The 22,373-nt window shown below is 37.3% G+C and overlaps 1 protein-coding gene across 1 annotated transcript in view; it reads right to left on the bottom strand.

Moving 5' to 3' along the window:
- SAP30 (Sin3A associated protein 30) overlaps nt 1-22,373 on the bottom strand; it is a 93,297-nt gene that overhangs the window by 36,102 nt on the left and 34,822 nt on the right. Inside the window, exon 3 of the mRNA XM_053703832.1 lies at nt 19,895-19,993. Within this exon, the coding sequence (XP_053559807.1) occupies nt 19,895-19,993 (99 nt within the window). The remainder of the gene's footprint in view (nt 1-19,894; nt 19,994-22,373) is intronic.

The following is a 22,373-nucleotide window of genomic DNA, read 5'->3' as shown; positions in this document are numbered from 1 at the left end:
CCGACGGAAGTGGTCATGTGAACAGGCGCGCAGCTCAGCGTCTGCAGAGAACCATCGGCGAAAAGCCAAGCTCCAGTATTTGATCCTCTAGGCGGTTGGGATTACACGCTGAGACCAAACACCAAGGAGCGGTACAACGGCAGAGGTCAGGTGTGAGACCGGAAAGTGCAGGAGGAGAGAGAGCGCACATAGCATCAAACAGCACGCTGACCCAGAAGGCCCACTTGGACAACGTGGGCAGAGAATACCGGAGTATCCCTTGGCTATACTAAGCCACTTGGCCATATACAGGCGTCCCAGACAAAAGCATCACTGGCGGGCCCCAGCAGGGAACCTCATAAACCGCCGTCAAGTCAAGGAAGTAAGCGGAACAACAGTGCAGGTACATTGTTGCACAGAGGGTAGAAGGGACAGACTGAAACTTCACGCAGCGCAAATGGCGACCAGGAAAATAAGATAAGTACCTTGTTTGGTGTATGAACGGTATATATAAAGTAAAGGGTAACAGGTACAGACGTGGGAGAAAATACTACAGCAGATCGGGGAATATAAGTAAACGGGGCTAACTGGGTGCAGAATCCTTAAGTCTAGTGAGAGGGATTACCTGCTATATGTAGGGCCCAGGACCTGTGGCTTAGTATTCAACATAAATACCCCCCAAGCTATGGTCTAAGAAACGGACAATATCAAGTTAACTTACTCTATGCTGATATCTTTTTTGGTAGTCTGTCCCTGCTGTTACCCTAACTGGATGTACATCAAAATGATACAAACCGCAGGAAGCATATAAAGAGGCAGAAAACAGTCTTGGATTATACATATAGAAGGGTCTGGACTAATATAGTTAAAGGACTGTACAGAGCAAAAATACACTTCCTCCTCCTAAACCAACATAAAGAAACAAACAGCTCCCTTTGCTATACACTTTGCTGACACTTTTTAACTTGGGTCTGCGGGGAAAAGGGGACAGAAGTGGACTAAACATCCTTTGAAGAGGAATTAAAATTTAAGACAAGTAAATTCCCCACAGGAACTAATATAAGGGAAATAAGTGGTACCCCCAGAGCTGGACATTAAGAGGAGAAATTAAAAGAACTATTAAGGGGCTACAACAACCCCTCCCTTAAAGCTATATTAAGAAGGGTGTCTAAGATATAGCAACAGATATTTTGAACGATCAGAAAACATAATATATAGTGTATAGCTATAAGAAGGATAATAATGTAATAATCTGCATGGGAAAACGCTTATTTTTGTCTATTTGCACTGTTGCTTTTTACTTATCCTTTTCTCTTTAGCGTTCTTTAATTGTTTCTTGCTTATTTTTCCCTCTCTTCAATTGTTTTCCCCTGTTGCTCATATCGAATACGCATCTTCCTAAAAGTTAGACTTACTAGAATAGATTGTGTATAGTAAGGTAAAGACAAGAGAAGGGAGGAATCTTTCTGGTTGAATATATTCTTGAAAAAAACTGTATTTTCACTCGGTAAACCTCCAGTGAACAATAGTGATACAAAGGCTGAGCTGGGGATAGATTAGTTTAAGGCTAAAAATTGTTGTTGTATTTACTTTAATAGATAAAGGCAATAACCTCCTTTTAGGTAAAACAAAATTCCTAAAGTTGAGAGGTCTGATATTACAAGTAAGTGTCACTAAAATGGTTGAACATTGACATGAAATAGGAGCAAAATAATTAAAACTGACAAATTCCCTATAGAACAGTAAATTGGTGAAACTAAGAGATAATTAGATTACAGAGATTTAATTGTTCTAAGCAAAATGGTTGATATATAATCTATAAGACTCACGGTTGGGTTTTTTTTTTTTGTTTTTTTTTTTAACTAATTAACAGGTGACACGTAAGTAAATACACACACTCTTTTGGTATAGAGATAGAAGCACACATAAATCTATACATAGATATACATATGTATATAGATATACACACAGATGGACAAATATATGACTAAAAATAAATTGAACTCACCCACTATGTCATCTAGAAATAGAAATCACGAAAAAAAAAAGTAATAAATATGCACCAGAGACTCAAGATGGGACGGAGGAAAGCACTACACAGGGCACAAATAATAAGGAATTAATTAAACAACTTAATGCACTTTTTTCACCAAAATTTGAATCAATACAAAGCAGCATAAAAGATTTATCTAATGAAGTCAAACATTTTGCAACCAGGCTTAGTCATATGGAACAGAGGATTTCTGATGTGGAAGATAGGGAAATACAAAGAGACCAATTAACTCAAAGTATGTCAAATCAAATAGAAGCAATTAAAGCAAAATTGGAAGACCTCGAAAACCGTAATAGACGGAATAATATCAGACTAATAGGCCTAACGGAAAGTATCACAGAAAGAGAACTTAAAAAGTTCGCAGAGGAGGACTTGCTACATCTGCTGAAAATAGATAAAAATGAGACCACAATGAAGATAGAAAGAATCCATAGAATAGGCCCTGTAAGAACAACAGTTAAAGGAGAACAAGTCAATAGAGTAGTTATTATGAAGGTATTAAACTTTCAGGATAAAATCAAGATATTTAACGCATATAGAAAATTAAATAATGAATTAGTGTATGAAGGGAAAAAATTATTACTATTTAGCGACTACTCAATTGAAATTTCTAATAAAAGGCGGGTCATGGCACCACTATGTACAAAATTAATACAGGCAGGGTGGAAAGCTAGGCTACTATACCCAGCTAAAATAAATATACAAACGAAGGAAGGAAACAAACTATTTACAGAAGAAGCAGAAGTCAAACTATTTTTAGAAGGAGATAACGATGCAAACAATAGACAGGGAGAAGAAGGACAGTAAAGGGGAGGGAAATCGCAGGTACAGACCCTATCAGCAAAATGTATATAACAGGAGGGTTTTAAGTCTGGCACCCAAGAATTTTAGAATAAAATTTGTTAATAGTCTCATGTTGGGAAAGGCGAAGACAAAAAGGTCTGAGGAAGTATATCCGGGCCTACGTTTTAATATGAATAGAATAAAATGTCTCTTAAAATTATATCATGGAATATAGGGGGAATTACGTCCCCTATTAAAAGGAAAGCTATACTGAAACATGCAAGGAAATTAGGCGCCCAAATAATTTTTCTCCAAGAAACACATCTAAAAAAAGAGGAAGCAATTAAATTAAAGGGAGGGTGGATTAATGAAGTAATTTTTACTCCATGTAGTAAAAGGAAAAGGGGAGTTGCAATTTTATTTAAAAAGTCCCTAGAATACACTATAAATAAAAGTATTATAGACCATGACGAAAGGTTTATTATTGTATCAGTGAGTATTAATACGAAAGAATATATTTTATGTAATGTATATGGACCTAATAATCAGGACCCAGGCTTCTGGAAGGAGATAAGAGACCACCTAATCCCATACGCCAACAATTTATTGATACTTGGAGGCGATTTCAATCTCACACCAAATACACTTTTAGATAGACAAAAAGAGATAGAAATACGACAACCTAGAAATAAGGCAGGTGAAGAGAGTATGAGGGCAAAAAGGGAAAGCAAAATTCTTAAAAATCTGAAGAATGACTTGAATATTATAGATATATGGAGATTAATGAACCCTGATGGTAGGGAGTTTACATGTCTCTCCAGGTCAACACATTCTCTGTCAAGAATAGACTTCTTTTTGACATCAGTTAAGTTGATAAATGTAGTTCAAGAAGTCAAAATCGAACAGATCACCCTATCTGATCACGCTCCCATAAGTATTATACTTAACGCACTCCCAATAAAACAACCAGGCGCATTCTTTTTCCCAAAATACCTCCTAAATAATCTTAAATTTACTCACTTTTTAAAAGAAAAATGGAGAGAATATGAAAGATTCAATATTGAGTACAGAGATAAAACTAACATTTTTTGGAATACTGCTAAAGCAGTACTAAGGGGGGGAATTATTTCTTTTGTAAGTAATTTAAAGAAGAAGCTAAACCTCAGGAAACAACAAATAAATAAAACTCTAATGAATGCATATTCAAAATTTTTGGATAATAGAACCAGGATTAACTGGGAGAAATATATCAAGGCAAAGCAGAATAGAGATGACTTCCTTACTGAGAATGAAGTCAAAGAAAATATGAAAAGGAACTCAAAATTTTATAGATTTGGTAATAGAGCTGGGAGATTCCTGGCACAAATAGATAAAAACCAAAAGAATACCATATTCATCTCCAAAATAAGAGAGGGTGGCAGGGAGATAAACAAACTTGAGGAAATTCAGAATTTATTTTACGAATATTTTTCTAATCTTTACTCACCATACCCCATAGATGAAGAGAGAAAGAAACGGTTCTGGGAAACTATAGAAGTTCCCAAAATTGAAACGGAACAATTGAATAAACTAAATGAAATTATTACAATAGAAGAAATCGCACAAACAATTAAAAATTTAGCAAATAACAAAGCTGCTGGTCCTGATGGACTCCCCTCAGAATTCTACAAAATATTAACAGAAGAAATTACACCGACATTAACAAATCTATATAATAAATACTGGACAGGTAAAAATATGCCACCGAAGGAATTTGCTGAATCTAATATAATAATTATACCAAAACCAGGGAAAGATCCCCAATTGTTAGAATCATATAGACCAATATCACTTTTGAATATTGACTATAAAATAATAACCAGCATTATAGCTAAAAGATTTCAGCAAATACTAGAGGGGGTAGTCCATCAGGACCAAACAGGTTTTATGAAAGGGAGATCATCTAGTATAAACCTGAGGAAGTTATACCTAACAATAGCAGACGTATGGTATAATAAGAAATATACTAAAAAAGCAATAGAATCAGACTTGGCAATAATAGCACTTGATGCACACAAAGCATTTGACTCCATAGTATGGGACCATATTTTCACAACATTAAGTAAATTCGGATTTTATGGAAACTGTTATAATATGATTGAGTTATTATATAAAAAATCGCAAGCATCCCTAATTATAAATAAGAATAAAACAGCAGGTTTCCCCCTTTTGAGAGGAACACGGCAAGGTTGCCCTTTATCCCCCTTAATATTTAACCTAGCCCTCGAACCACTCCTTATGAGTTTTAAAACAAGGATACCAGGAATAAGTATTCAGAATAAAGAAGTCAAAATAGCAGCATACGCAGATGACCTATTATTATTCACTAAACAATCACCTAAAACCTTCCAACAAATCTGCCAGATAGTAGAACAATTTGGATCATTTTCCGGTTACCAAATTAATAAAAATAAATCAGAGGTACTGTGGCTACACAAAAACAAAGAGTCAGATAGACAAACTTTTAAAGAGATAAAACAATCCTTCGTTTATCTTGGACTAAAATTTTCCGAGGACCCAGAAGACATATACTCCTTAAACTTGAAGGAAGCGGTCAGGAAATTCGCAGACACTCTTAAAAAGTGGGAGACTCTCCCTCTATCTTTATATGGCAAAATTAATTTATTAAAAATGGTAGCACTACCCCGACTATTATATATTTTTCAAAATCTCCCTTTGCTATTGAAAAACCTAGAAAAAAAGAAAATCAATTCAGCTATTAAAACATTCTTGTGGGGTAAGAAGAAAGCGAAAATAAGTCTTAGAACATTATCATTACCAAAACAAATCATGGGAATGGCCTTACCCGACATAGAATTATACAATCTGGTGACTACAGGAAAAATAGCAATAGACTGGATGATAGACATAGGACACTTCTCTATATTAGAGATAGAAAAGCAATTAAGCAAACCCCTCTTTCTAAAAAATATACTACATATGGAAATTAATAAACTACCTCTCTACTTTAGGAGAATAAAGGTATTTAAAGACTCAATAATAGCATGGCATAAAATTTGTAACAAATTAAATTTGAAATTTGCAGTATCTAGATATCTCACAATTAAGGGAAATCAAAATTTTCAATTAGGGTTCTCAACAGATGTTGGCTCAAGATGGGAAGAACATGGATTAATTAGGGTGACACAAATGATAAATAAGGAACAAAATAACCGAATACACACTTTTATGCATACATACAATTAAGAGATTATTGTTCAAAACTTATAAATCAATATGGGACAGACTGGGACTACCCAGTCCTATTACCAGTATTTAACGCATATAAGAATAAGAAATACTCTATTTCACTTTTATACAATATTATAAAACAGACAGAATATGAAGCTCCAATAACTAAACTCACACTTAAATGGAGAACTATGCACTTTCCCAATCTTACATCAGACATTATTTTAAAAAGCACCAAGGCGGTAGAAAGAGCTACACTAGCAATGTCCCTACGTGAACAACATGTTAAAATATTATGGATGACTTACATAACACCTGAAATAATGTCTAAATGGGGAAATGAGCATAATAAATATGTGTGAGAAATGCAAAAAGGACAAGGCTAATTTAATTCACTGCTTATGGCTATGCCCCAAATTACAAAGATTTTGGAGAATGGTTTCATTCTGGGCTAACAAAATTTGCAAAATGCAGTTGTTACTACAAGCAGAACATGTTATATTCTTAAGTTTTAAGAAAACAGAAGTAATAGAATGTAAAACATTTATAGTAATGCTTATAATTCTAAGTAGAAATTTGATTTTAAAAGGGTGGAAAAGCGAAAGGGCACCCTCACTTAAAATATTGAAAAAACATAATTTATGCTTACCTGATAAATTCCTTTCTTCTGTAGTGTGATCAGTCCACGGGTCATCATTACTTCTGGGATATTACTCCTCCCCAACAGGAAGTGCAAGAGGATTCACCCAGCAGAGCTGCATATAGCTCCTCCCCTCTACGTCACTCCCAGTCATTCGACCAAGGACCAACGAGAAAGGAAAAGCCAAGGGTGAAGTGGTGACTGGAGTATAAATTAAAAAATATTTACCTGCCTTAAAAACAGGGCGGGCCGTGGACTGATCACACTACAGAAGAAAGGAATTTATCAGGTAAGCATAAATTATGTTTTCTTCTGTTAAGTGTGATCAGTCCACGGGTCATCATTACTTCTGGGATACCAATACCAAAGCAAAAGTACACGGATGACGGGAGGGATAGGCAGGCTCTTTATACAGAAGGAACCACTGCCTGAAGAACCTTTCTCCCAAAAATAGCCTCCGATGAAGCAAAAGTGTCAAATTTGTAAAATTTGGAAAAAGTATGAAGCGAAGACCAAGTTGCAGCCTTGCAAATCTGTTCAACAGAGGCCTCATTCTTGAAGGCCCAAGTGGAAGCCACAGCTCTAGTAGAATGAGCTGTAATTCTCTCAGGAGGCTGCTGTCCAGCAGTCTCATAAGCTAAACGAATTATGCTACGAAGCCAAAAAGAAAGAGAGGTAGCGGAAGCTTTTTGACCTCTCCTCTGCCCAGAGTAAATGACAAACAGAGAAGACGTTTGTCGAAATTCCTTAGTTGCCTGTAAGTAAAATTTTAGAGCACAGACTACATCCAGGTTGTGCAGTAGACGTTCCTTCTTTGAAGAAGGATTTGGGCATAAAGAAGGAACAACAATCTCTTGATTGATATTCCTGTTAGTAACTACCTTAGGTAAGAACCCAGGTTTAGTACGCAGGACTACCTTATCCGAATGAAAAATCAAATAAGGAGAATCACAATGTAAGGCTGATAATTCAGAGACTCTTCGAGCCGAGGAAATAGCCATTAAAAATAGAACTTTCCAAGATAACAACTTTATATCAATGGAATGAAGGGGTTCAAACGGAACGCCCTGTAAAACTTTAAGAACAAGGTTTAAACTCCATGGTGGAGCAACAGTTTTAAACACAGGCTTAATCCTGGCCAAAGCCTGACAAAAAGCCTGGACGTCAGGAACTTCTGACAGACGTTTGTGTAACAGAATGGACAGAGCTGAGATCTGTCCCTTTAAAGAACTAGCAGATAAACCCTTTTCTAAACCTTCTTGTAGAAAAGACAATATCCTAGGAATCCTAACCTTACTCCAAGAGTAACCTTTGGATTCACACCAATATAGGTATTTACGCCATATCTTATGGTAAATCTTTCTGGTAACAGGCTTCCTAGCCTGTATTAAGGTATCAATAACTGACTCAGAAAACCCACGTCTTGATAAAATTAAGCGTTCAATTTCCAAGCAGTCAGCTTCAGAGAAGTTAGATTTTGATGTTTGAAGGGACCCTGTATCAGAAGGTCCTGTTTCAGAGGTAGAGACCAAGGTGGACAGGATGACATGTCCACCAGGTCTGCATACCAAGTCCTGCGTGGCCACGCAGGTGCTATTAGAATCACTGATGCTCTCTCTTGTTTGATTCTGGCAATCAATCGAGGAAGCAACGGGAAGGGTGGAAACACGTAAGCCATCCTGAAGTCCCAAGGTGCTGTCAGAGCATCTATCAGGACTGCTCCTGGATCCCTGGATCTGGACCCGTAACGAGGAAGCTTGGCGTTCTGTCGAGACGCCATGAGATCTATCTCTGGTTTGCCCCAACGTCGAAGTATTTGGGCAAAGACCTCCGGATGAAGTTCCCACTCCCCCGGATGAAAAGTCTGACGACTTAAGAAATCCGCCTCCCAGTTCTCCACTCCCGGGATGTGGATTGCTGACAGGTGGCAAGAGTGAGACTCTGCCCAGCGAATTATCTTTGATACTTCCATCATAGCTAGGGAGCTTCTTGTCCCTCCCTGATGGTTGATGTAAGCTACGGTCGTGATGTTGTCCGACTGAAACCTGATGAACCCCCGAGTTGTTAACTGGGGCCAAGCCAGGAGGGCATTGAGAACTGCTCTCAACTCCAGAATGTTTATTGGCAGGAGACTCTCCTCCTGACTCCATTGTCCCTGAGCCTTCAGAGAATTCCAGACGGCACCCCAACCTAGAAGGCTGGCGTCTGTTGTTACAATTGTCCAGTCTGGTCTGCTGAATGGCATCCCCCTGGACAGATGTGGCCGAGAAGGCCACCATAGAAGAGAATTTCTGGTCTCTTGATCCAGATTCAGAGAAGGGGATAAGTCTGAGTAATCCCCATTCCACTGACTTAGCATGCACAGTTGCAGTGGTCTGAGGTGTAAGCGTGCAAAGGGTACTATGTCCATTGCCGCTACCATTAAGCCGATTACCTCCATGCATTGAGCCACTGACGGGTGTTGAATGGAATGAAGGGTGCGGCAAGCACTTTGAAGTCTTGTTAGCCTGTCCTCTGTCAGGTAAATCTTCATTTCTACAGAATCTATAAGAGTCCCCAGGAAGGGAACTCTTGTGAGTGGAACGAGTGAACTTTTCTTTTCGTTCACCTTCCATCCATGTGACCTTAGAAATGCCAGCACTAACTCTGTATGAGACTTGGCAGTTTGAAAGCTTGAAGCTTGTATCAGAATGTCGTCTAGGTATGGAGCTACCGAGATTCCCCGCGGTCTTAGTACCGCCAGAAGAGCACCCAGAACCTTTGTGAAGATTCTTGGAGCTGTAGCCAATCCGAATGGAAGAGCCACAAACTGGTAATGCCTGTCTAGGAAGGCAAACCTTAGGTACCGATAATGATCTTTGTGAATCGGTATGTGAAGGTAAGCATCTTTTAAATCTACAGTGGTCATGTACTGACCCTCTTGGATCATAGGTAAAATTGTCCGAATAGTCTCCATCTTGAACGATGGAACTCTTAGGAATTTGTTTAGGATCTTTAAGTCCAGGATTGGTCTGAAAGTTCCCTCTTTTTTGGGAACCACAAACAGATTTGAGTAAAACCCCTGTCCCTGTTCCGATCGTGGAACTGGATGGATTACTCCCATTAACAAGAGCTCTTGTACGCAGCGTAGAAACGCCTCTCTCTTTGTCTGGATTGTTGACAATCTTGACAGATGAAATCTCTCTCTTGGAGGAGAGTATTTGAAGTACAGAAGGTATCCCTGAGATATTATCTCTAGCGCCCAGGGATCCTGAACATCTCTTGCCCAAGCCTGGGCGAAGAGAGAAAGTCTGCCCCCCACTAGATCCGATCCCGGATCGGGGGCCCTCAATTCATGCTGTTTTAGGGGCAGCAGCAGGTTTCCTAGTCTGCTTGCCCTTGTTCCAGGACTGGTTAGGTTTCCAGCCTTGTCTGTAGCGAGCAACAGCTCCTTCCTGTTTTGGTGCAGAGGAAGTTGATGCTGCTCCTGCTTTGAAATTACGAAAGGAACGAAAATTAGACTGTCTAGTCTTGGCTTTGGCTTTGTCCTGAGGCAGGGCATGGCCTTTACCTCCTGTAATGTCAGCGATAATCTCTTTCAACCCGGGCCCGAATAAGGTCTGCCCTTTGAAAGGTATATTAAGCAATTTAGACTTAGAAGTAACATCAGCTGACCAGGATTTTAGCCACAGCGCCCTGCGTGCCTGAATGGCGAATCCTGAATTCTTCGCCGTAAGTTTAGTAAGATGTACTACGGCCTCCGAAATGAATGAATTAGCTAGTTTAAGGACTCTAAGCCTGTCCGTAATGTCGTCCAGAGTAACTGAACCAATGTTCTCTTCCAGAGACTCAATCCAGAATGCCGCTGCAGCCGTGATCGGCGCAATGCATGCAAGGGGTTGCAATATAAAACCTTGTTGAACAAACATTTTCTTAAGGTAACCCTCTAACTTTTTATCCATTGGATCTGAAAAAGCACAGCTATCCTCCACCGGGATAGTGGTACGCTTAGCTAAGGTAGAAACTGCTCCCTCCACCTTAGGGACCGTTTGCCATAAGTCCCTTGTGGTGGCGTCTATTGGAAACATTTTTCTAAATATCGGAGGGGGTGAGAACGGCACACCGGGTCTATCCCACTCCTTAGTAACAATTTCAGTAAGTCTCTTAGGTATAGGAAAAACCTCAGTACTCGTCGGTACCGCAAAATATTTATCCAACCTACACATTTTCTCTGGTATTGCAACTGTGTTACAATCATTCAGAGCCGCTAACACCTCCCCTAGTAATACGCGGAGGTTTTCCAGTTTAAATTTAAAATATCTGAATCCAGTCTGTTTGGATCAGAACCGTCACCCACAGAATGAAGTTCTCCGTCCTCATGTTCTGCCACCTGTGACGCAGTGTCTGACATGGCCCTAATATTATCAGCGCACTCTGTTCTCACCCCAGAGTGATCACGCTTACCTCTTAGTTCTGGTAATTTAGCCAAAACCTCAGTCATAACAGTAGCCATATCCTGTAATGTGATTTGTAATGGCCGCCCAGATGTACTCGGCGCTACAATATCACGCACCTCCCTCTGAGCGGGAGATGTAGGTACTGACACGTGAGGCGAGTTAGTCGGCATAACTCTCCCCTCGTTGTTTGGTGAAATTTGTTCAATTTGTACAGATTGATTTTTATTTAAAGTAGCATCAATACAGTTAGTACATAAATTTCTATTGGGCTCCACTTTGGCATTGCAACAAATGACACAGGTATCATCCTCTGAATCAGACATGTTTAACACACTAGCAAATAAACTTGCAACTTGGAAATACAATTCAATTAGAATAATATTAAAACGTACTGTGCCTTTAAGAAGCACAGAAGATCTATGACAGTTGAAAATTAATAAATTGAAACAGTTATAGCCTCAATCCTTGTAAACAACACAACTTTAGCAAAGGTTTAATCCCATTAGCAAAGATAACAAATTCTGAAAGCAGGAAACAAATTACAGAATAAATTTTTATCTCAGTCAAACTATAATTCTCACAGCTCTGCTGAGAGAAATTACCTCCCTCAAAATAAGTTTTGAAGACCCCTGAGCTCTGTAGAGATGAACCGGATCATGCAGGGAATACAATGAGTTGCTGACTGAAATATTTGATGCGTAGTAAAAGCGCCAAAAAACGGCCCCTCCCCCTCACACACAGCAGTGAGGGAGAACAGAAACTGTCAGAAAACAGATTAAGCAACTGCCAAGTGGAAAAATAGTGCCCAAACATTTATTCACTCAGTACCTCAGCAAATGAAAACGATTTTACATTCCAGCAAAAACGTTAAACATAATCTCTAGTTATTAAACAGCTTTATGTATTTCTTACAGTGTAATTCTGGTGAAGTACCATTCCCCAGAATACTGAAGTGTAAAGTATACATACATGACATTATATCGGTATGGCAGGATTTTCTCATCAATTCCATTGTCAGAAAATAAAAACTGCTACATACCTCTATGCAGATTCGTCTGCCCGCTGTCCCCTGATCTGAAGTTTACCTCTCCTCAGATGGCCGAGAAACAGCAATATGATCTTAACTACTCCGGCTAAAATCATAACAAAAACTCTGGTAGATTCTTCTTCAAACTCTGCCAGAGAGATAATAACACACTCCGGTGCTATTTTAAAATAACAAACTTTTGATTGAAGATATAAAACTAAGTATAATCACCAAAGTCCTCTCACACATCCTATCTAGTCGTTGGGTGCAAGAGAATGACTGGGAGTGACGTAGAGGGGAGGGGCTATATGCAGCTCTGCTGGGTGAATCCTCTTGCACTTCCTGTTGGGGAGGAGTAATATCCCAGAAGTAATGATGACCCGTGGACTGATCACACTTAACAGAAGAAATATAGTACAGAAGCAATTCTTGATTGAGCAAAATGATATTTGGGATAATGTTGAGGTAAACGTTAGCAGGTTTTTTGAAAAATGGAAATTCTGGATTAAGAACCAAGATAGAGAGTTCCAGAGAGAGCTTATTACAAGGTTTGAAAATACACTGTATATAATGGAAAGTAGGCTCAGAGAAGAATGGTTATGAATGTACAAGGGAAAGGGGAAAAAGTTAGGGGAAAGGAAGGAAAAGGTACCAACCCCTCTGATATAAAATATTGTTTAAGGTTTGATTATTGATAATGCACTTTCTTTTTCCTTATATCTGTTTCCTTTGTTTGCACAAATATACCTGGATAAACATTGTATGAATTATGACAAAGTAAATGTCTGTATAATTATGTTAAACTACTAATAAAAATTAATTAAAAAAAAAAGTAAGAGTAACACGCGGAGGTGTTCAAGCTTGAATTTAAATGTAGAGATATCAGAATCAGGTTGCATCATCTTCCCTGAGTCAGAAACATCACCCACAGAAAGAAGCTCTCCTTCTTCAGCTTCTGCATATTGTGAGGCAGTATCAGATATGGCTCTTAAAGCGTCAGTATGCTCTGTATTTCGTCTAACTCCAGAGCCATCTCGCTTTCCTCTAAATTCAGGTAGTCTGGCTAATACCGCTGACAGTGTATTATCCATGACTGCCGCCATGTCTTGTAAAGTAAACGCTATGGGCGCCCTAGATGTACTTGGCGCCATTTGAGCGTGAGTCCCTTGAGCGGGAGTCAAAGGGTCTGACACGTGGGGAGAGTTAGTCGGCATAACTTCCCCCTCGTCAGATTCCTCTGGTGATACATTTTTTAAAGACAGAATATGATCTTTATTGCTTAAAGTGAAATCAGTACATTTGGTACACATTCTAAGAGGGGGTTCCACCATGGCTTTTAAACATAATGAACAAGGAGTTTCCTCTATGTCAGACATGTTTATACAGACTAGCAATGAGACTAGCAAGCTTGGAAAACACTTTAAAACAAGTTAACAAGCAAATTTAAAAACGGTACTGTGCCTTTAAGAGAAACAAATTTTGTCAGAATTTGAAAAACAGTGAAAAAAGGCAGTAAATCAAATGAAATTTTTACAGCGTGTATAATAAGCTAACAGAGCATTGCACCCACTTACAAATGGATGATTAACCCCTTAGTTCAAAAAAACGAATCAAAAAACGATAGACGTTTTTTTAACAGTCACACCAAACTGCCACAGCCTTGCTGTGGGCCTACCTTCCCCAACAAACGATTTTGGAAAGCCTAAGAGCCCTTTAAAGATGTCCTATAGCATTCAGGGGACTCTTGGAGGAAGCTGGATGTCTCCGTCTGTAAAAGTTACTGCGCAAAAAAGCACTAAATTAGGCCCCTCCCACTCATAGTAACACAGTGGAAAGCCTCAGGAACTGTTTCCAGGCAAATGTAAGCCAGCCATGTGGAAAAAACTAGGCCCCAATAAAGTTTATCACCAAAGTATATATAAAAACGTTTAAACATGCCGGCAAACGTTTTATATTGTAAATATAAAAGAGTATTACCTCAGAAAGTAAGCATGATACCAGTCGCTATTAAATCACTGTATTCAGGCTTACCTTACATAAATTTGGTATCAGCAGCATTTTCTAGCCTTCACATCTTCTAGAAAAAACTTAACTGCACATACCTCATAGCAGGATAACCTGCACACCATTCCCCCGCTGAAGTTATCTCTCTCTTCAATGTTATATATGTGTATCTTGCAGCGCCAAGATGTCAACCATACAAGCTGTGCTCTTGTTGCGGAATCTCCTAACCAGATCCCAAAATGTCAATATATAGAAAGTGCTTAGTGAGTACAGCGCTACAAAATCCCAGATAGAAGGATTTGTGGCTAAAGATGGTGTCCACGATTGGTATAAATATATGTGACGAGTTGCTGATAATGCAAATAGCCTAAAGGTCTAAGTGCATGGGTATTATGATATATATATACGAACAATAACAACTTATAATGGATCAGATGCTCCTATATGTTAAGTTAAAAATCATTTATTTTACTGATAACATTCGACAATGTGTGTGTACATAAAATACATAAAAGTCCTTTAAAACACAGTTCTATGACAGAATGTAAAAACAAATCTATGGTACCAATATGTGCACATAAAAATTGGGGGGTTCCGGAATACAGTCTTAGTACTGAAGAATGGTCATGAGATCCTATGTTATATCGACTTGGTAGAGTGTTCCAATAAAAATACAAAAAATGTTTTGTGAAAAAATGTGAAAAAAATTAAAATTATCGAAAAAATATCAAAAATAATCAAAAAATATAAAATTGAAAATACAAACTGTGTGATATCACAACTGTGAAAAAATATGAAAAAAATATATATGAGGTGTTTCCAAAAAAATATACCTTAGTGATAGTCAAATATATCCTTAAAAATAGTGATATATATAAAATATTGTAACAAAGGTGTAACAGATGTTCCCAAAAAATTGCTGATAACTCCAAATTAAATGGTAATGAAAAAGTCTATTGTGACTTAAATGTGTCCAAAGCATATATCCAAACAGGTGTAGTTGTACTGTGTGGGTCCTCTTCTTGAGGTGTGTATTTAGAACTTCATTATAATATCTTGAACCTAAAAAAATAACGAGAAAACGGACATAGTGCAATAAAGCTACTAACAAATAATTATAGAGAAAATGAACTCACCAATATGATCCTGAGCCGTAATACCAGTTAGCCAACGCGTTTCGGTTCACATAGAACCTTTCTCAAGACTGGTATCGGCTCTATCGTATGTCTGCCTTAAATGTGTTTGTATGGCCAATAGGATTGGGTTAATTTTTGCGCCAAAAATTTGTGCGCCAAAAATTCCCGCCAAAATGTGCCGTTACGAAAAAAGGCATTTTTTAGTTATATATGAGGCTTAATCAATGCTTTCCTTCTTACATGTTTTATAGTCATATATTTGTTCCATTATCGTCCTTATCCTTATAGTTGTTATATCTTGTTAACCGGATGTTTATACCGGAAATGGGGATTAACCGGAAGTGACATCATAGTCCGTATGCGCACTTCCGGTTAGCGCATATTATACTTCTTCCCACAGAGAATATGTCTCTGTAGATAACGGTTGTTGGTATTTGGCTCAGGATCTGTATACATGTTAAAAAATGTTAAAAAATGTTAAAACATGGTGGATTTCATTAAACACAAACTTCAATGAATTGGTCCATTCAGGAGCACTAAAATTATATACAAATAAATATAGAAATACAGAAGGTCCATTCTGGAGTAACAAAAAATACATACATATATATTAAAAATACAGATGCAATACAATAAAGATACATAGTTATATAAATGGAAATACATATCTATATTAAAAAAGGGAAATACATATTTGTATAAAAAACGTATATATATTAAAAAATGGATTGTGTGTATAGCTATTCAAATGGATCCAATAAAATCATATATGTTATTATTTCATCGGTCTGTTATCCATTAATTAGGAACATACAGATATATATAGAAAAATAATGATCAATAGGGACAGATGTAGGCCTATAAATACACTTAAAGACCTATAGGAAGGAAATACGTTTCCTGTGTTACTTAGAGTCTGAGTCTGATGGTCCAACTGTACGTTGGTCACAGTGGACCCTAATTCTGATATACAGGTTATATGTGTACGTATGTGTGTAAGACAATGTCTGTATATAAAAGTATATGAGAATGACTTTCTCGATATTTGTATAGAGAGACATACATATAAAATTTTTTATAAAATATAAAAAATATATAAGACTGAGAGTGGTGGGATAGGGACGGGAAGAACAAAAAGCAATAAGTTACAATATTAAAACAGAGGTAAAACTGCTAGGTTAAAACATGGGTTAAGACATCGGTTTTTCTAGGAAAAATGTCAGTGGTGTCTAAAATGCCAGTGATTTCTAAAATCTAAAATTTTAAAACTTAAAACTCCAAAGAACCAAACTCTCACAATACACAAGTTTTTTTTAGGTTCAAGATATTATAATGAAGTTCTAAATACACACCTCAAAAAGAGGACCCACACAGTACAACTACACCTGTTTGGATATATGCTTTGGACACATTTAAGTCACAATAGACTTTTTCATTACCATTTAATTTGGAGTTATCAGCAATTTTTTGGGAACATCTGTTACACCTTTGTTACAATATTTTATATATATCACTATTTTTAAGGATATATTTGACTATCACTAAGGTATATTTTTTTGGAAACACCTCATATATATTTTTTTCATATTTTTTCACAGTTGTGATATCACACAGTTTGTATTTTCAATTTTATATTTTTTGATTATTTTTGATATTTTTTCGATAATTTTAATTTTTTTCACATTTTTTCACAAAACATTTTTTGTATTTTTATTGGAACACTCTACCAAGTCGATATAACATAGGATCTCATGACCATTCTTCAGTACTAAGACTGTATTCCGGAACCCCCCAATTTTTATGTGCACATATTGGTACCATAGATTTGTTTTTACATTCTGTCATAGAACTGTGTTTTAAAGGACTTTTATGTATTTTATGTACACACACATTGTCGAATGTTATCAGTAAAATAAATGATTTTTAACTTAACATATAGGAGCATCTGATCCATTATAAGTTGTTATTGTTCGTATATATATATCATAATACCCATGCACTTAGACCTTTAGGCTATTTGCATTATCAGCAACTCGTCACATATATTTATACCAATCGTGGACACCATCTTTAGCCACAAATCCTTCTATCTGGGATTTTGTAGCATTATCTCTCTCTTCAGTCATGTGTGAGAACAGCAATGGATCTTAGTTACAACCTGTTAAGATCATAGAAATCACAGACAGATTCTTCTATTTTTCTGCCTGGAACAAAATAGTACAACTCCGGTACCATTTAAAAATAATAAACTCTTGATTGAAGCAAAATAACAGCTACATTTCACCACTTCTCTCTTACTACCTCCATGCTTGTTGAGAGTTGCAAGAGAATGACTGGATATGGCAGTTAGGCGAGGAGCTATATAGCAGCTCTGCTGTGGGTGATCCTCTTGCAACTTCCTGTTGGGAAGGAGAATATCCCACAAGTGATGGATGATCCGTGGACTAGATACACCTTACAAGAGAAATAAATAAATAAATAAATAAATATAAATATATATATATATATATATATATATATATATATATATATATATATATAGGTGTGTGTATATGTGTATTTATGTGTTTTTATGTGTATAATACATCAATACATATCTATATACACAGTTAAAGCCCTATATATGTAAACATATGCATTTATGTGTATAAATGCCTATAAATACATATATTATACACATGTGAATACATATGTACACACACAAGCATATAAATATCTATATATACATATTTAGACATGTATATATCTCAATGTTAAAGCCCTTTGCATGCAATTTTTTTTCTTCTAACACCTCATATCTTTAAAGCCCTTATAACAATCTCATCTCCATTAACCCACAGCGCATATCCCCTTTCTTTTCTACTGCTCTCTGGAACGCTCGCTCTGTCCGTAACAAACTTAAAACCGCTCAGAACCTGTTTGTTTCCATCACTTTCAACCTTCTAGCAATTACTGAAACATGGCTATCTATTTATACAACTGCTTCCATTGCTGCTCTCACACACAGTGGTCTCCACTTTAGCAATATCCCTAGGCCAGGTGAGAGGTATTGTGGCGGTGTTGGAATCTTGCTCTCTCCCTCCTGCTCCTATCAGTACTTGACTCCGCTCTCATCTCGCACCTTTCTCTCCTTTGAAGTTTACTTCATTCGACTGTGCTCCCCACTCTCCCTCAAAATGGCAGTCATCTGTCGCCCTCCTGGACCAAACTTCCAACTCCTTGACAACTTTGCAGTCTGGCTTTCTCACTTTCTCTCTCCAAATATACCTGCTTTAATTCTGGGGGACTTCAATATCCTCATTGATAACCCATCTGCCCCTAAACTTCTCTTACTCACAAACTCCTTCAGTCTCTCACAATCCAACCCATTCCCTACTAACTGCCAGGGACATTCTATTGATCTGGTATTCTCCTACCGCTGCTCTATTTCTGACGTCACCTGTCACCCATTTCAGACCACCACCTGCTCACCTATAATCTTAAATGTACAGGCTAAACCTACTTCTCCCTCTTGCCCCCGCACCTGTAGAAATCTGCACAGTGTGGATCCTCTCCAAAGTTTCCAAACATATTCAACATCTCCTCCCCCACACTTCCACAATATCCTGCCCTGACCTTGAAACAACCCACTACAACAATACTATTTCCTCTGCAACAGACACTCTTGCTCTTCCCCAACTAAGCAAAACTCTACGATGTCAGTTACAGCCCCGGCACTCTCAGCAAAATGTGCTACCTGCCAAAATGCTCCTGCACTGCTGAGTGTGCCTGGATGAAATCTCGCTCTAAACCGGATTTTATCCACTATCAGTTAATTCTTTATTCTTACACATCTGCCCTTAACTTAGACAAGCAAACCTACTTATTTTCTCTTATCTACTCAATCCTCAAGCCCTAAACGACTCTTCTCTACTTTCAACTCTCTCCACTACCCACTGGCACCACCCCCTTCATCTGCCTTTAGTGCTCGAGACTTGGCAGCCTACTTTTAAAAAAAGATGCATACTATTACTGCTAAAGATATATTGTACTCACTTAATTTCATGATTTAGCTTAGTAAATTTAAAAATAAAAAATTCATATTACTTCTATTAGTAAAATTGCCTCATTTTGTGGGTATCCACTGTGCAAACTAAGCTACTTTCCATGACAGCATACTGAGGTAAACTCAGGAGCGTACATGTTTGGCATCAGTGTTTGTAACAATGTTAAACATATGCTCAAGATACATATGTGTTCCTCAGCCTTCTTCAGTATGCGTTGAAGGAAATGAGACACATTTCAACAAATTATCCCAAGTGAAAGATGTACATTTGATAACGTATGTTTTTAAGTTTGGTCTGCCTTTTTAAAAAAAAAAGGCTGATACCGAAATAAATCATAATATTATTATAAAGTTACATTTTATTACCTATGTACAATTTATTGCAACATTCCCACGTCCCCCCAGTCAGCATTATCATCACAATCTTCCTACATGCTGAGTGTCATCTACATTCTGACCCCACATATTTTTTTTCTCTTTAGGACCATGTGTAAATAGAAAGGGGATTGAGTGGCACATTTCTTTTTTCTACAGTTTGCTACACTAATCACCATACTTACTTCAACAAGCTGAGCTTTATTTAGTCCTGGCCTTGCTTGAAGTTTAAAATGCCTCTTATATCTTCTCAGTGTATTTACTTGTAATTGAAAGAGATCAACCTTTAAAGCAGAAAGTAAAAAAAGATTGTTTTTTAAACCAAACAGCAGTAATTGTATAATAGGCATGTCTGCTTTATAACAGAGACAAAAAGCCCATTTTAGTCTCAGATGACACAACTGACATTTGGCACAACCACATGCATAGAAGAATGATATGTTTGATTTAAAGAATGCTAATATGATTTTTGTAGGGCTAGTAGGACGGTAATATGGTGATAAATAATGCCCTTATAAGAGGTTTAAATGCTTTTTTTGCTTTGCAGCAACTTGGTGAATTTTAAATCTTATACAGGTTATTTTTGTTCCACTCTAAGTGGCTTTTATGGTACAGTGCTTACACAAGTGGCATTAAAATAATGTTCCTAGTTTCTTACTAAACAGACATAGAAACATAGAATATGATGGTAGATAATAACCAAAAAGCCCATCAAGTCTACCCATATCACTTGTGCCCCAAGTATCATTAGTTTTGCAGGTGTCTTCAATATTTGGAGTTAAAGAGACATTAAACCCCAAATTTTTCTTTCATGATTCAGATAGAGAATACAATTTTTAAAAAGTTTCCAATTTTCTTCTATTATCAAATATTTTTCATTCTCATGTTATTCTCTGTTGAAGAGATACCTGGGTAGGTAGCGTGCACATGTCTGCAGCACTACATGACAGGAAATAGTGCTGCCATCTAGTGCTCCTGCTAATGTATAACATTGTTGCAAAACTGCTGCTGCAGACACATGTACACTCTTGAGCTTACATTTCTGCTTTTTAAATAAGGATAACAAGAAAACAAAGAAAATATGATAATAGAAGTAAATTAGAAAGTTGTTTTATGTCCTATCTAAATCATGAAAGAAAAAAATTGGGTTTAATGTCCCTTTAAGTAACAAGGTACTGGTCTCCAGATATCTTACAGTTTCATTAGGCAAAATAATAAATGTCCTATGTAACACCAACCTATTTTGTGTAATCCACTTGAACCCAAGACGTTTTTTTTTTTTTAATAAATCCTGCAGAACCCCACCAATTTTCTATGTGACCATCCAAACCCGGCATTCTTTAAATGCATGGCCTGTTTGATCCTATCCTTTAATTTGAAGCACATTAAAACAAGCCCTGGAAATTGATCTTTCCCATGCATGCTTTCCCCAAGTCTGCACCCAAAGCCATCCAGGTCTCTGCTCTTCAATTGCTTGCAATTAGATAAACCCTACTTCTATTATTCCCGACAGTGAAGGGGTTAATCAGGTGGCTTGTAAGGTTAATTTTAGCTTTAGTGTAGAGATTACCCTCCCACCTGACACTTCCCACGCCCTGATCCCTCCTAAACAGCTCTCTTTCCTCCTTCACCCCCCATTGGTAACCCCCATCTTAGGTACTGGCAGTATCTTCCAGTATGCATTTTTAGACTTTTTTTTATTATTATTATTTTCTTTTTTTCTTCAGTGTATAATTACCCCATTACCTTCCCACCTCCCTGATCCCTCCCAAACAGCTCTCTAACCCACTAGTTCTAGTGCTGGAGGTCCTCAGAGGTAAAAGGTATATTAATATAAAAGTGTTTGTTATGCAAAACTGGGGAATGGGTAGTAAAGGGATTATCTATCTTTTTAAACAATAACAATTCTGGAGAAGACTGTCCCTTTAAGTGCCATGCAAACATGAACTGTGTAGATATCTAAAATGCTGGATTAGCAGTATTACTACAATTGATTTCTCTTCTGGTAATTCTATCAACGTGTTAGCCTTAAAAAGAAGGCTAAATATTAGCTTTGGAACCAGGTAATATTGCCTCCAAAAAACTCTTATGGCAAAATCTTCTGCCATCAAGCCTTTAACATTAAAAGGGAGTTTATTTTTGCGTTTTTTTAAAGGATGTACCTGTACTGAGAAAAAATGGTAATATGCTTGTGAGGGCTGTCACTGCTCATCACTAAAGTAGTAAATGTTCAGCCAACGAGCAAACAATTATGGTCCATACATGTACTTGTATGTAAAAGTCATTTTGAAGGAAAGAGATTAACATGTCTAAGAAGTGCTCTTCCATTTGTATAATAGACTAAAATAAAAAAATAAAAAATAAGTTTACTGTTCATTTAAGCTTTATCAGCTCTGCTATAGCTTCATCTAAAAATAGTACATACACAATGTACACTAACACAAGTGAGCCCATTGTCTGTTAGCAGAGGTGATGTAATGCACCGAGACAAAAAGCTTTCTCTTGAGATTAGACTTTTAGATTTTTTACTTTTATCTTTAGATTCCTTATAGCCAAAGTGCCTAGGGAATTGTGCGACCAGGTAACATCAAGGCCAGAGGGTAACCGCGCATTCTATTGAGAGGATGGAATAAAAAAAGGAGTAGTCTCAAAATGGTGACAGGA

Source organism: Bombina bombina, chromosome 2 (genome assembly GCF_027579735.1).
Source record: "Bombina bombina isolate aBomBom1 chromosome 2, aBomBom1.pri, whole genome shotgun sequence".
In the NCBI taxonomy this organism is placed as follows: domain Eukaryota; kingdom Metazoa; phylum Chordata; class Amphibia; order Anura; family Bombinatoridae; genus Bombina; species Bombina bombina.
Note: the sequence above shows the minus strand (reverse complement) of the source record. Positions and strands in the feature narration are given on the sequence as shown.